Consider the following 16,743-nt stretch of genomic DNA (forward strand, 5'->3'; position numbering starts at 1 on the left):
TGTAATGAAAAGATTTCTTAAATGAGCAAAACTTATAAAGTAAATTGTAATTAATGTTCCTTGATTTGTATTTTCGTCCCTGAAGAAATTTATTATTTTATGTGTGTCATATAGGTTTTAATTTCTATTAGTATTTAAGAAGTGTAAAAATATAGCAAGCAGTGGGTTTATTAATTTTTCAGTCTTTGCAGTAGTAAACCCAATATTTGTAGGTATTATTGTTATTTTGAATAAGCTTTCACTTATTGCTTATTTTATAGTACATATTTGTTGATAACACTATTTAAAACGAACGTAGTCGCTATCGCGCTCACAGCAGAACCCTGGGCGCCAAATTGCAAACAACCTGGGCGCCACCCTTGCGAAATGGATTTTATTTTTCACAAAAATCTCCCCACGAGTATTCTCAACGACTTTCCAAAGTTTTATGGCGATCGTATAAAATTTGTAGCAATGCATAAAATACAAATAAAGTCTGACGAAATATATACATTTAAATAACTCAAAAATTAGAAAACAAGGTCTAAGAATAGATGACTGGTAAAGTAATTATGAAACCCTCCTAATATATTTCGTCAGACTTTAATTTTCTTTTATGCACTACTACACCTTTCATCCGATCGCCATGAAACTTTGGAATGTTGTTGAGAATACTCCAAGGAAAACAAAATTTTACACGGGTGGCACACCAGCAAGGTGCAATTTTTCGCCCCAGATAATCCCGTGAGCACTATGACGCCTACGTTCAAGGCTTTCATACACCACACCCTGGGGCGTACTGTGCTGTAGTGTGGTGAAACCCGTGCACAGAAAAATATGATCCAAGAAATACAGCGCAGGCATTGTTTACATTTAAATAACTCAGCTTTAGTAAATAAGGTCACGCGTCTAAGAATATGGGATTAGTAACGCATTGATGATACCCACTTAAATTATTGCGTGAGACTTACGTCTAAAAGCTCGACAATGCTCAGGGACGGGTATGCTAGTAACTTATGTTCGAAAGTTATCCCTTCGAAAAAATAGTTATCTGACTAGGGCGCATAAAATAAAGTTCTAAAAGAAAAAGCTTAACATTCGTGCTTAAAATGTAAAAAGAATTCTAATAGAATTTAATTTATTTTATTGATGTGATAAAATATAATCACAACTAGATATGAATACACAGAGTCAAATGATGTATTAAATAAAACATTACCCAGGCATGTTCCCGAATCACACGAATGACAGCATGACTGATAAAGTAAAAAGTAAAAAGTAAAAATATAAATTATATTATCGAATGTGTAGATCTAGGCCTCTAATAATATGAATAACTAAATTACTGATTATTTTACTAACAAAGACAAGGAATAAAGTATCGATTGAATGTTAAATGTTAAACAAAATTAAAAGTTCCGAAACTCACACATCCAATGAATTTCAGAAAAAAAAGAAGTATACAAAAGTATATATAGAGCGTCTGAAGACTCCAAGTTGTAGTATGAATGTTTATAATTCTAAATTCAAAATATATAAAAAACACTTACCATGAGATACAAAAAAATAACGATGATGCATAAGGTTGAGGTGGTGAAAATGTGATCGTAGTTGTTGAAGGCCATAATGCAATGGCAAAATCAAACTACTACTTGTTTCTATAAAATTTCAGCAGTTTGATTCAAAGTGTAGTTAAACGGTCTCAAAGCAGTAGCAGTTGTCGTTTTCTATCGTGGTAAGATGATATAGATCTTTAGCTATAGCTATAAGTAACATTGGCAATAAATGGAAAAAGATGGAGTTGCAACAAGCATATATCTATATGATACGTGGCAGTTTAGTTTGGGTGCATATCAGGTGTGTGCTGTTATTGTGAAATGATACTATTTATTTCTCCCTAGAATCTTGCTTTCCTTACCGAAGGTATTTTATAACTACACCAAGCTTATCACAAATACTCAAAACATAAAACTGATAAAAATATGTGTTGTAAAATGGTATAATTGTTATAAGTTTATACAAAGGGATTCTGGTCATTATTTACTTGGTTCTTAAAATTGATCGGTACAGATTCCTCTTCACCTCTAATGCTTGCTGTAGGATATTTTACTGGTCGGATAATTAATTCACACTTTTTACTACTAAATCAATTGGATTCAGAAAACAACAGTCTATTTTCTTAATCGCAACTGTGTATAATTCAGTTATGCAGTTCAAAAAGAGTTCCCCACCCTCTACCCTCTTTATAGCCACCTAAGTGACGGCACGACTACATCCAGCTACACATTAGTTTCTATGTGTATTTGAATCAGGCCTTTGTGCAGATCTTTTATGGAAGATAACACTATCCCCTTCCAAAAATAAATATGAAAATAAACTAATTGGTACACACAAAAGCGGATTATGATCGTTATTTTAATGATCTTTTAAAAATAGTTTTAGAATAAACTATTATTATTGTTTATAATCGATCTCTCTAACTGGTACATTCAGGATTTTAATTGAAATAGATGTTTGTTCTCTATTTAAATAAGACGAGAAAATGAAACTATCAACGATTCCTTACTTTAATCATTACTTGACTTTTATCGATTGTTCATCTTGCTGTACTTGAAACATGACCTTGCTACAGGTTTAAAAGAAGTCTTATGAGAATAGCACGTATATATACTTCAGTTTTGATTTATAGATTGAGAACATTGCCAGAATGAATTGGTTTTTGGAATTCAGATTTCAACATTGTTCTAAGTAAAAACATCTGTGACATTTTTTTTGGCTTTAGATTTTGAAAACCTTCATTACATGTGTAGGCCTACTTGGCGCATCAAGCGGTAAAAATCGATACTTAAGTTCTGATACCCACACTAACAAAATTTAGCCTTAATAGTTATTTAAATTGTATAGGGACTTACCTTTGGTAAATAAGCCTTCTCTTAATTACAAAGGCCAGCACATATTGTTTTCTGATAAATGTCACGACTCGAGAAAAATGCTTTGTTACTTTAGAAAAACTTTGAGGTTCAAAACTTTTAAAACAGCTATACTACCCAAGTCGCTTTAATTTTGTTGTGTGTAATCTGCTTATATATTTCAGATACAGATAAGTCGTACCGGAGTACGAAAAATTTCATTTCACTGCAACCGATTTGAACGTGAATGTAGAAAACTTTAGATCAATTTTTTAAATACTCTCGCTGGTAGTGTTCTGTCGTTGTTATATCCCTTTAAAAAAAAACAGCAACTGAGAGCTTAAAAAAATAATACTTGATTTTCTTCAAAACATTATATAGAGGTCTGGGGTTAAGTTCTTGACGTTTATAAGGAGATAGAGAGGTGAGGGAAAGCGGACGATTACTTATTTCAACAAGTTTGTTTTCATTTGTTAATTTTATGTAAAAGAAGGTATATAAAAATGTTGCACCTTTACGAATAATATAACATTTATGAACACGTCTATTAGTTTTATATCACAATTAGTCTGGATTATTTATTAAAGTATGCTTAAGCCTCCTATATTTTTTAAAAATAAAACAGAAACTGTAAAATATCTTACAGCACAGTCTGTTATCAGTAGGCCTACTTGATGAATGAACATTGTGACAAGGGACAGCAGTCGAGTGACTTACAACACACATTAGACTCCCTTCATGTACACTTGTTATCTTAAACTGAGTGGTTTCCCCTGGGTAGTTGTGTGTACAGTGCACACCTAAACCAGGAAGCAGCCAGTGTAAATCTTGTCTTTGAGTTGCCCGATGAAACAACATACATAACCTAGCTAAACTAATGCACTGAATACACAGGTGCGATAGTGTAGACTGTAGAAGGTTTTAAAAATAGCTAACAAGGAAGTGATATTCAAAATAGTCTTGTGGATCTCAGTGATTTATAAATGAAACAGCTCACTTATTTTATAGCAGTATTAGATGTAGTAATTAGCTTGTCGTCCAATTAAGAGACTGAAAACAACCTTTGCACCAAATTCGATTCTGAGCTATTTTCAGCGGTAACCAACCGACATTAACAACAATTGCAAAATACAAAAAAATAAATAAAAAACTTTCTTATTTTAAAATCATTGTAATTAAAAAAACATACATTTCTAGTATAAGTGATTTTATTATATTAAACATTGGTGACCCAAAAATTTAGCGACACAGAGGGAAAGGCAGAATTTTCAGCCCAGATCTCGTTAGCAGGAAATTACATGAAAATGATATTTTTTCATTTTTCAAACGAAAGTAATAATTTAAATCGATTTCTCTAAAACATTAATTAAAAGCTAGTTAACTTACTTTATATGACATTTGGTTTCTGCTAATAATAAAATTTAATTTATTTAATATGTTTAATTAAGGTGGTTTAAAAAAAATATTTGATATAGTTATAATATTAATACTTAATATTATGTATATATATATATATATATATATATATATATATATATATATATATATATATATATATATATATATATATATATATATATATATATATATATATACGTTATTGTCAGAGCCCGTAGTGCGACCAAAGAATGTATTTGCCGGCTCGCTTAGCAAAGCTCGAAAAACTTAGTACTGACAGCGTTTTTCAGACATTGGCCGACTAATATGCGCACCGTCCAATATCGGCTCCACTATGATTGCATTTTTATCATTCTGGCCGCAGCTTCATTGTATGTAATGTATAACTCGGCTCATGTGTGTAGTATATTGTATATACAATGCGACATGGAACAAACGGGCCGTCAAACTATTAGGCAGACTGGCAACACCCCCCCCCCCCCACACACACCTATCTTAGTTTCCAAAAACAGTATAATAGGGCTACTATTGTATGTTACAGCATCTTCTATGCTGATGTGACCTACCTAGGTCTGGTAATGTTTTATTTTTACATTTTGTTATAATACCATATATGGTTTGTGGTGCAATGACCGGTTTTTTCCGCTGTCTTACCAAGAGAGTCTTAGACTCAGAAATTTTCCATCAAGATCTGATTGATTGATTCAGACCAGATGATCACCCCAACCAATGGCCATATGAGTTGAAGGTGACCTTCCATGTTGCCTAAGTCTATAAATAGACTGCGCACAGGCGTCTCGAGGCAATTACTTGACCAGACGTCGTTGATCAGACATAAGCCCTGTGTGTTGCCGTTTAGTACTAATACTAAGTTGTTAAGTAGCATAACCATATATTACTTGTGGTGAAGTAATTCTTTATGCTTATAGCAGTGTTGTGTATACGGTGGTGATTTTTCTGAAGTGTTAAAAGCTGTGATAGTGTATCATATTGTTATTTCCCACACATTGTAAGTTGGGTTTTGATCATTCTGTAAATCCATTTTATTCTTGTATAAATCTAGTGTTCTGCCACGACTTTGTACTCTTATTACAAGTTATATGCAGATTAAATGTATTGTTGGCATCAGTAGTTTCTCTAGTGTTTCCCCTAGACATTAAGTACGAGTCCTAGTAAAATTACTGTGTTGGCTTTCTTTTATTTAGGCTTGTCGCCATCTGTGTGTAATCAGTTAAACGAATCCGGGAGCGTTCGCCATCTATCTGGCTGATAGATTGGTGTCCGTTACACTGACAAGGTGAGACAATCTTCAAGGGAAAAAATCAAAGACCGTCAGCGTCACCGTCTACGTGCAACAAGATGTAACTTTCAAAAGACATCGCCGCGGTGGATGGTTACCTTGTGAGGTATGAGTCTGTGTGTGGGTGTATAAGTTTATGCTTTTGAGTGTATGAGTGTGTGTGACTGTGTGTACAAACGCTGTGAGGTTTGAGTGTGTGTGTGAGTGTGTGTGACAAAGTGTATAAGTTTATGTGTATGAATGTGTGTGAGTGTATGTGAGTGTGTGTGAGTGTGAGTACAAACGCTGTGAGGTTTGTGTGTGAGTGTGTGTGAAAAGTGTATAAGTTTATGTGTATGAGTGTGTGTGAGTGTACAAACGCTGTGAGATTTGAGTGTGTGTGAGTGTGTGTGTATGAGTGTATACTTTTATGTTTATGAGTGTATGAGTGTGTGTGAGTCGCTTTATTATAAAACATCAATACTAAATGCTAAAAATTGTAGTTGAAAACAAACGCTTGCAACCTTTTTTCAAATGAACCCCTAAAGTTTTGAACATTTTTTGTGAAAGAAATGTAAAGACACTCAAGCGAAGTATTAAAAAAATCAAAAACAAAATTCTAGCATGTTTTTACCATTTTGTGAACTTTTATTTTTGTTTGCAAAAACCTGAAAAACGTTCATAGACCATATAACTTTATATTACTTCTAAATAACTGTGAAAACTAAGGGATAATAATTATAATGCTTATCATGAAGGGGAAAGTTGTGATTTATCAGTTTATAATGTTTAGGACTGCGGTATTACCAAGAAATTTTATTTTATCAATAGAAGAAATTGGCTGAAGTAGACTACTATTTTATTTTTACTTACCAAGATTCTTAGAGTTTGGAAAGTCTGCAAATGTGTATGTTATTTATCTTAAAAATTATACCAATATACTACCACACAGTTTTATAGCTTTTCTATTTTCATGAAAAACATTAAGAAAATAAATATTTACTTTGAAATATTCAATGGAAAAGCTAGCACATATAGAACAATAACAAATACAACCCCTTATTGTTTAAACCTTAGAGGAAAAAAATCATAAAAATCGTTTTAATAACAAGCTTTTATGTAATAATGCACTAAAAAGTAGAAAATAAATTATACACTACTATTTAAATAACTATAAAGAAAAGCGTGGTTCACTTTAGTATCTATTGAATACCTTTACTAATATTTAGGAAGAGACCCACGCTTTTATTTGTAGTTATTTAAATAGTAGTGTATAATTTTTTTTTCTCCTTTTTAGTGCATTATTACATAAAAACGTTTTTTTTATTAAATCGTTTTTTTATTACATTTGTTTTAGTACCTTACATGTTTTTATTTGCAATATAGTTGCATCACTAAAAACCATTGCGCGCCTATTGAACGTGATGACGCGCTATTGAACGTGATGGCGCGTGTGGAGTAATTAGATAGAACTGCCTACTAATGTGGTCAAATTTTTAATTAATTCATAAAAATATAATCAGGCGACCGATTAAGTCAAATTGAATGTCATGATGCATTGTCTTCATGTCTTGACCCACATACCAATTACGAACCGATTCTGTCAGTTAGTAGTGCCTTCATTTTCGCTCGGGCATTTCAATCTAGACAGGCAGACTAACGACTGACGATTGACGAGGAAGTGAGTTACATAAAAGCTTGTAAAAATATTTAAAAAACGCACTTAAAGTGTCATTTTCCAAGTATTATTTCCGCTTTTTACATGTTTAACTTATAAAACGAAATCTAATTTCCTCTTAGAAAGCCTTCAAAAAACATATTTAAGCTAAACTAGTTCGTCCCTCGTGTTGAAATATTTTTTTTAAATTCATAAAAACATTTTAATAACAAGCTTTTGAGCTAAAAAAAAAGAAAGTAATGATTTTCATTTAATATAATAATGAACTTCTATTTAAATAACTAAAACAATAAAGTCAAATTTGATGTCAGATTCCATCGTCATCGGGTTTTGACCAAAGTGCCAAGATTCAGAGAAATCTGTCGGTTAGAAGTGATCGAAATGATGCCTAGTATGCGGTTGGGAGTAATACAGGCTTCAGTCTAGACTTTTGCCAACTAATACGAAGATCAGGTTTGATTTGGTTTTGTCTTATAAAAAATATATTGTTAAAGTTGACAGCGTTGGACACAAGATTGTTATTTAATAAAAAATTTAATGAACATATTTTGTCATTGATAATTTATTTAGGGGTGGGTGGGGGCTCCTCTCGAACATCTACCGCCCCCTCGAAAGAAATATAATCTACATAGAAAATATACACAAGAGAGATACTTGGCGGGTCTCAAAAAGGAGCAGAGAGAAAAAATATAGACCTTCATGAACACATGGCTTAGACAGATTTTGAAATTGAGGTTGCAGTACAAAGTGAGGACTATAGACGGAATATAGACAGGAACCTAGTACAGTACAATTAAGAAGAAGAAAGTGGCGATGGGTGGGACACACACTGCGAAAGGTCACTTATATGTGACACGATAACCCAGAGAAAGCAAAAGAGGAGGCTGCAATAGTAGTTGTCGCATTGTTATAAAAATTACGGTGAAATCACCTATGATAGCTTGGTAGACTATGTGGCTATTTGTCTATGGTCAACATTGGCAAATGTCATCAAAGGGATACACTGATCAATATTGTTTTAGTAGATTCAGATGAAAAAAACTGATGCAAAAAGTGCTATTGTAATGTTTGGGCATTCTATACAACTAGCCGTCGGTTAACCGTTACACGTGAATTATAGGCCTATATATGTTAATGTTATGCTTGTTTGAGAAAATATTTAATAAAAAAAACTTATTAGTTTAGTATAAAAACTCATTATTGGCATAGATTCTAGATAGAGCTAGAGTCTAGATCTAGAATCTAAGGCTGGCTTAAGTCTAGTTTTTCCGTAGATCTAATTCAGTGTTTCTTCCTGACTTTTTTTTCCGAAGGGGGAGCGGGGGCACTTACAATTTTCAAAGGGGGGGGGGGGGGAGGACTAAAATTTCCGGAAGGGGGAAGGGCGGACTCTGTTAAAAGTATATATTTTCTATAAAAATTTCATTTTATTCTGTTAGACTTTCTTTGGAGCCCCCCCCCCCCCCGAAACGATGCCTTGATGAAACTATTCTCTATATCTAGATCTAGATTTTAAATAGATAAAGTAAATTTTAAATTTTTTTAAATGGAAGATGACGCCACCAGTTTTGTGTTCTTTCATTAGTTTAAACATGTGCCATGTGACGTCATTGTTTATTGCGTTCTTGTCACGACAACCTACATTTTTAGTTAGAATTAATGTGTTTCCACATTCAAATATGCCTTTATTTTTATTTTTCTTCTTTAAATAACATTTAGTTTATACATTTATAACATCCACCATATTATTTTCAACAAAAGTCCGTATCTTTAAGTTCTTCATATAGCGCTGAACATACTGAAGACATTGCCAAAAAATATTGCGGACACAGAGAGAGAGAGAGAGAGAGAGAGAGAGAGAGAGAGAGAGAGACAGACAGAGACAGAGACAGAGAGACATAGAGAGAGAAGTGCTCACATGGGTTTTTATATATTAGGATACCTGGTCTGTAATGTAAATAAGACTAAAAATTTTGGGCAGTGAAAGACTAAAGGTAATATTTTCAACACCTTTCCCCCATTTTGTAACTCTACCACCCAAATCTATTAGTGACCCCACCTCCATTACACTGTCCCGCATCTTAGGCCTCATTCATTAATTAAAACTCTGTGTTATATTGATGTATGTGGTTATGTTAAAAATAAGATTAAACATGGACGCAATTTAAAGATAAAAAATTGCTGCTATTGAATTTATTTTGTTTCTACAAAACACACAAATACAAATATAATTCTTACTAATGAAATAAATACACGTCTTTTATATAAATTACAAACATGTACATTAAAAAAAAAGTAATAATAAATATTCTTATTTTAGAAATCAACAAAAATGATGAACAAAATCATAATTTCTATTGTCTGAAACAAAGAGATGAAGAAATACTGAGGTCATAAAACATGCGTTTAACAAGAATATCAGGATGTTTAAACATCACTGGATAAAACACAATGACAAAAAGAGAAAACCTTTATTTATTTATTGTTTTGGATATTTTATTAAGTCATCTTTTTTTTTTACTTTTAATATGTGTTAGAGAGAATAGTTTTAGGAGATTATGGGCATATTATGCAATTTTAAACATTTCATTTTAATATCTGAAAATTCATTCACCTAATTTTTAATCAATTCCAAAAACAGTAGGCCCTATAATAAGACATTTTATTTTCATTAACTTAATGATAAGTACTTTTTAGTTTTAGCAGCTTTCACAAGAAACCGCAATACTTATCTATACACACATCATTTTTCAAAACTACATGCAATAAAAAAATAATAGTTTTTGTCTTGAGGAATGAATTTGTTGTCAGTTTACTTTTTTGAACTGCACTTTTAACATGTGGATACATCTTAAATCTTGCAAAAGCTTAATTAATGTAGTCGGGTATTTCATCATAGACATCTCCATCATCTCCATTTCTTGCTGGCTGGCTGACTTGATCTGGTTCACTGATAACTGGGGTCATGTTTTCTGTTTTACAACAGAAAAGATCATTTTAAGATTTTAAATTAAGATATTTTGTAGAATTATGAATTCTTTCAGTCACTACCATTTCAAAATTTTCTTGACATAATGTTTATCAAGTACACAAATCCTTTTGAGTCAACTTTAGTTAATATGAAATATGTCTTTGTATTAGGCGCATTTCAAATAAGACCATATATTTTATATGTTGTAAATTACCACTTCATTTACTATAAGAGATTTAATTTGATATGATTCCATTTCTTGAATAAGATATGGGCTATATCTAGCGCATAAAAGAGACAATCAATAAGATTTCAAAATTTCCAAATTTCAAACAGTTTTACAAACATACCATTAGACACACCATAAAGGTGATCATCTTGAAAAGTTCTGCTTGGTGTGTTGTAGCGAGGTTCTTGTCTCCTCATAGCTTCTAACTTCTTGTTTCTGAGGTGTCGATTTATACATATAGCAGCAACAATGATTATAATAATAATACATGGAAGTCCAATTCCTAAACCAATGGCTAGTGCTGTGTAGTTTACCTCTTCACCTGCTGATAAGGGTTAAATAAGACTTTAAAGGTTCGGGAAATTTCAATTGAATAGAAATAAAGAACAAGTTCTTTTAAATAAAAAAAACGGGAAATAAATTGAATAAAACCGTAATGGAACAAAACATTAGCATTGAAAGATAATGAAAATTTAGAAATTGATACTTATAGATAAGAGGGATATACTTAGGGTTAGGGACACGGTTTGGGATAAGGATAGGAAAAGGACTAAAGATAGGCCAATATGGTTAGGTAAATAGATAGGAAGCTAGATTAGTTGACGAGGAGGGTTAAAATGAAATGATCGGAGGATTAAATAATCAAGCGGTTGGATGTCCAAAACCCGGGCGTAAAGGTTGGAAATGCAAACAAAATTTTGACAAACTGCAAATAAATTCAGAATAAAATTATTTTGATTATATAAGACAGTCAAAAACAACAGGAATAGCTAGAGACCAGCAGGATAATTCACAGCCACAGACATCGAGATAAAAATGTTTTGATAAACATTATAGGGTCGATGAATTGAGAATTATTTTTGTGGAGCACAACTCATATTTGTTTGGTAACTAAATAACCTTAATCTTCCCATGCATGTATTTGCGGTTATAAGTGGTATATAATATCAACTAAAATATTGGTGGATATAAGTTGTATCAAATGATCGTGGTGGGGTATGCCACAAGTTTTGGAAGACATTAAGTCTTAAGTAGTAGTACAATGTGGCGCGCAAGTAGGCCTAATCCATCTCACTAACAAAACATTTTTATTTGATGTAAACTTTATATCAAATCTTCAATTCACGATGTTTCTTCGTTTTTATTTATTTTGCTGTGTACATGGGAGCTTTTATTAAATAGAAAAACTTACAAGTCCAAAATGCAACTGAAACATTTGTATTTAGATCAGGATAGTAACTGTTTGCAGGAAGCGTAGAAACGATCCACAAGGTGTATTGTTGTCCAGGACTTAGACCAGTGACATCTCCACCAGTAGAACTTGCTGTAATTGGGGCTAAAGAGCCAACTTGTATTTTATAATTGACATTGGCAGGGATTCCAGCGTTTATTGACCAGGTTATGTAGATGGAGCTGGTTGTTCTACTTTGTACAGATGGAGTTTGTACTTGGAGCTGTGTAACTGGTGTGAATATAAAGTAATGTCAACCGAACACTCTTTTAATGTTTACATTTATCTCTTCTAAAACCATGAAAGCTATAACCAAGCATTGAATAAAAAATATCTTACTTGGAGTACATCCGCTGGTTTGTGTATAATATAAACCATCTCGACAAAGACACTTTTTGCCACTATTTTTGTAGTCTATACATGAAAACAGTTCTTCACAATCAAAGTCTGTACTACATTCTTGGCTATGCACTTTCACTGAAATGTTTATGAAACACATTTGCCAAACGTTCAAAAAAAATTAGAGACGTTTTACACCTTTAGCCGGCAGTCTCAATTACTCTTTCTTCCTAATAAACACATTAGGTCTGCATGGATTTTTCATTGTTTAAAATTAATTTATGAATAGGGCAAGTTTTAGGGTTATGGCTTCCCCTACGTTAATAATACGTTTTTTGAGTGAGTGGCGTATTTACCATGAGGGTGAGGGTGGAAATTGATGGTGTAATTGCAAGAAGGTAATGGACGAGTAGGGGGTGTAAGTTACAGGATGCATTTTTTAGAATCATAGTGTCTGAGTTAGGGAAAGAAATACTGAAACTTTTCTTAATGTGCTCTTAAGGAGTTATTTCTTCGCACAAATTATCTAAACTAAATAATTTTTAAATCTTTTAATTGTAACTTCCATAAATAACAATATATGTGATGCTACATTTAATCTTTAAATATTTAAGATACAAATAAATAAATGCCTAATTATGTTATACCCTTTTGATTTTACTAGTGTATAGAATCTCGTAGAATGCCATTTTAAACGAAGAAACGTAGAAATATAACAAACTATAAAATTGCAAACAAAGTCCTGCTTGAGATATCTTAGTTATACGGCCTTTATTTGTTTTTATCAAATCGTATGTACTTTATATTGAAAAAAAAAAATTCATAAAAAACGTTTTAATAACAAGCTTTTATGTAATGATGCACTAAAAAGTAGAAAATAAATTATAGACTACTATTTAAATTACTATAAAGAAAAGCGTGGGTCACTTTAGTATCTATTGGATTCCTTTACTAATGTTATGGAAGACACCCACGCTTTTCTTTATAGTAATTTAAATAGTAGTCTATAATTTATTTTCTACTTTTTAGTGCATCATTACATAAAAGCTTGTTATTAAAACGTTTTTTATGAATTTTTTTTCAGTACTTTACATGTTTTATCTACAATAGAGTTACATGACTAAAAACCATTGCGCGCCTAATGAATATCACGTTCAGTAGGCGCGCAATGGTTTTTGAACGCAGCCATTACGTGGTCGTGATGGCGCAGCTATTGATGACGCGTGTGGTGTGGTTGGCTAGACATGCCTACTAATTAGGTCCAAATTTTAATTAATTCATAAAAAATCAATTAGGCTTCCAATTAAGTCAAATTTAGTTTCAGATTGCATTGTCTTCATGTCTTGACCCACGTGCCAACTGTGAATCGTATCGGTCAAGTAGAACTGTCCGAATTTTCACTCCTGCGTTTCCGTCTAGACTGACGACAGACAGAGGAAGTGAGTTAAATAAAAGCTTGTAAAAAAATTCATAAAAAACGTTTTAATAACAAGCTTTTATGTAATGATGCACTAAAAAGTAGAAAATAAATTATAGACTACTATTTAAATAACTATAAAGAAAAGCGTGGGTCACTTTAGTATCTATTGGATACCTTTACTAATGTTAAGGAAGACACCCACGCTTTTCTTTATAGTTATTTAAATAGTAGTCTATAATTTATTTTCTACTTTTTAGTGCATCATTACATAAAAGCTTGTTATTAAAACGTTTTTTATGAATTTTTTTTTCAGTACTTTACATGTTTTATCTACAATAGAGTTACATGACTAAAAACCATTGCGCGCCTACTGAATATCACGTTCAGTAGGCGCGCAATGGTTTTTGAACGCAGCCATTACGTGGTCGTGATGGCGCAGCTATTGATGACGCGTGTGGTGTGGTTGGCTAGACATGCCTACTAATTCGGTCCAAATTTTAATTAATTCATAAAAAATCAATTAGGCATCCAATTAAGTCAAATTTAGTTTCAGATTGCATTGTCTTCATGTCTTGACCCACGTGCCAACTGTGAATCGTATCGGTCAAGTAGAACTGTCCGAATTTTCACTCCTGCGTTTCTATCTAGACTGACGACAGACAGAATGACGAGGAAGTGAGTTAAATAAAAGCTTGTAAAAAATTCATAAAAAACGTTTTAATAACAAGCTTTTATGTAATGATGCACTAAAAAGTAGAAAATAAATTATAGACTACTATTTAAATAACTATAAAGAAAAGCGTGGGTCACTTTAGTATCTATTGGATACCTTTACTAATGTTAAGGAAGACACCCACGCTTTTCTTTATAGTTATTTAAATAGTAGTCTATAATTTATTTTCTACTTTTTAGTGCATCATTACATAAAAGCTTGTTATTAAAACGTTTTTTATGAATTTTTTTTTCAGTACTTTACATGTTTTATCTACAATAGAGTTACATGACTAAAAACCATTGCGCGCCTACTGAATATCACGTTCAGTAGGCGCGCAATGGTTTTTGAACGCAGCCATTACGTGGTCGTGATGGCGCAGCTATTGATGACGCGTGTGGTGTGGTTGGCTAGACATGCCTACTAATTCGGTCCAAATTTTAATAAATTCATAAAAAATCAATTAGGCATCCAATTAAGTCAAATTTAGTTTCAGATTGCATTGTCTTCATGTCTTGACCCACGTGCCAACTGTGAATCGTGTCGGTCAAGTAGAACTGTCCGAATTTTCACTCCTGCGTTTCCGTCTAGACTGACGACAGACTGTCGACTGACGACTTACGACAGAGGAAGTGAGTTAAATAAAAAGTAGAAAATAAATTATAGACTACTATTTAAATAACTATAAAGAAAAGCGTGGGTCACTTTAGTATCTATTGGATACCTTTACTAATGTTAAGGAAGACACCCACGCTTTTCTTTATAGTTATTTAAATAGTAGTCTATAATTTATTTTCTACTTTTTAGTGCGTCATTACATAAAAGCTTGTTATTAAAACGTTTTTTATGAATTTTTTTTCAGTACTTTACATGTTTTATTTTACAATAGAGTTAAATGACTAAAAACCTTTGCGCGCCTACTGATCATCACGTTCAGTAGGCGCGCAATGGTTTTTGAACGCAGCCATTACGTGATGGCACAGCTATTGAATGAAGGTGATGACGCGTGTGGTGTGGTTGGCTAGACATGCCTACTAATTCGGTCCAAATTTTAATTAATCCATAAAAAATTAATTAGGCATCCAATTAAGTCAAATTTAGTTTCAGATTGCATTGTCTTCATGTCTTGACCCACGTGCCAACTGTGAATCGTGTCGGTCAAGTAGAAGTTTCCGAATTTTCACTCCTGCGTTTCCGTCTAGACTGACGACAGACCGACGACAGAGGAAGTGAGTTAAATAAAAGCTTGTAAAAAAGTAGAAAATAAATTATAGACTACTATTTAAATAACTATAAAGAAAAGCGTGGGTCACTTTAGTATCTATTGGATACCTTTACTAATGTTAAGGAAGACACCCACGCTTTTCTTTATAGTTATTTAAATAGTAGTCTATAATTTATTTTCTACTTTTTAGTGCATCATTACATAAAAGCTTGTTTTTAAAACGTTTTTTATGAATTTTTTTTCAGTACTTTACATGTTTTATCTACAATAGAGTTACATGACTAAAAACCATTGCGCGCCTACTGAACATCACGTTCAGTAGGCGCGCAATGGTTTTTGAACGCAGCCATTACGTGGTCGTGATGGCGCAGCTATTGATGACGCGTGTGGTGTGGTTGGCTAGACATGCCTACTAATTCGGTCCAAATTTTAATTAATTCATAAAAAATCAATTAGGCATCCAATTAAGTCAAATTTAGTTTCAGATTGCATTGTCTTTATGTCTTGACCCACGTGCCAACTGTGAATCGTGTCGGTCAAGTAGAACTGTCCGAATTTTCACTCCTGCGTTTCCGTCTAGACAGACTGTCGACAGACTGACGACAGAGGAAGTGAGTTAAATAAAAGCTTGTAAAAACAACTTACCAGTCCAATACGTTAAAGTAACATTTGTATTTCGCTCACGATAGTAGCTGTCTGCAGGAAGTGTAGAAATGATCCACAAATTGTATTGTTGTCCAGGACTTAGACCAGTTGCATTCCCTCCAGTAGAAGTTGCTGTTACTGGGGCTAAAGAGCCAGCTTGTATTTTATAATTGACATTTGTTGAGCTACCAGAGTTCACTGACCAGGTTATGTAAACAGAGCTGGTTGTTCTACTTTGTACAGATGGGTTTTTAACTTGTAGCTGCGTAACTGGTGTGAATAGAATATTATTTTACCATTTCGATGCAATTTGTAATCGCTGCAACAATTTAGACTTGTGACTAACAAAGTATTGTATTTACCAGTTTCATGTACCCATTTTAAAGTGAAAAGCCTAATGTTTTTTTTATTAACAATAGCTTAAACAACATTGTTTTATTTTTATATGTATTAGTCACGGTTGCTTCACACCTACGATGCTACTGGTATTTTTTAACGACCCATAATTGATACTCTCAGAGTCCAATTAAAATAAAAATTTTGCGCCTCTATAGTATACTGGGTAGATAAGATATATAACATGTACCAATACAGTCGCTAAATAGAATGCTTCATGCATTAAAAATAAAGAACAACTCGTAAATTGCATCTTTACAGTTCGGTGATGGTAAAAATTGTCCATTTTTATTACATGCACATAATCATCCTCTTCACGTTAGAACATTAAA

General features: G+C 32.8%; 2 protein-coding genes across 2 annotated transcripts in view; both read right to left on the reverse strand.

Annotated features, from left to right (window-relative positions):
• LOC131957762 (uncharacterized) overlaps positions 1-1,635 on the reverse strand; it is a 25,197-nt gene extending 23,562 nt beyond the window's left edge. Inside the window, exons 1-2 of the mRNA XM_059322530.1 lie at positions 1,530-1,635; positions 1,199-1,235 (exon numbers count right to left, since the gene is read on the reverse strand). Of these exons, the coding sequence (XP_059178513.1) occupies positions 1,199-1,235; positions 1,530-1,604 (112 nt within the window). The 5' untranslated portion in view covers positions 1,605-1,635. The remainder of the gene's footprint in view (positions 1-1,198; positions 1,236-1,529) is intronic.
• An 8,476-nt stretch (positions 1,636-10,111) lies between these two features.
• On the reverse strand, positions 10,112-12,702 carry LOC131957765 (uncharacterized). Its single transcript, XM_059322534.1, has 5 exons — positions 12,675-12,702; positions 12,014-12,151; positions 11,636-11,905; positions 10,565-10,768; positions 10,112-10,215 (listed from the first exon to the last, which is right to left on the reverse strand). The coding sequence occupies exons 1-5, from the start codon at positions 12,700-12,702 to the stop codon at positions 10,112-10,114; spliced, it is 744 nt and encodes a 247-aa protein (XP_059178517.1).
• Between the last annotated feature and the right edge of the window lie 4,041 nt (positions 12,703-16,743).

This window comes from Physella acuta, unplaced genomic scaffold, assembly GCF_028476545.2.
Source record: "Physella acuta isolate Inbredline_101_S28 unplaced genomic scaffold, ASM2847654v3 ptg001264l, whole genome shotgun sequence".
In the NCBI taxonomy this organism is placed as follows: domain Eukaryota; kingdom Metazoa; phylum Mollusca; class Gastropoda; family Physidae; genus Physella; species Physella acuta.

What these genes read in the sequence shown, in the direction of transcription:
- LOC131957765 (XM_059322534.1), bottom strand. Translation starts at nt 12,702, where the DNA reads ATGGCATTCTACGAGATTCTATACACTA. An exon ending in CTACGAGATTCTATACACTA is followed by an intron (nt 12,152 to 12,674) that starts GTAAAATCAAAA and finishes TAAACATTTCAG; the next exon opens with TGAAAGTGCATAGCCAAGAA. An exon ending in AACCAGCGGATGTACTCCAA is followed by an intron (nt 11,906 to 12,013) that starts GTAAGATATTTT and finishes TATTCACACCAG; the next exon opens with TTACACAGCTCCAAGTACAA.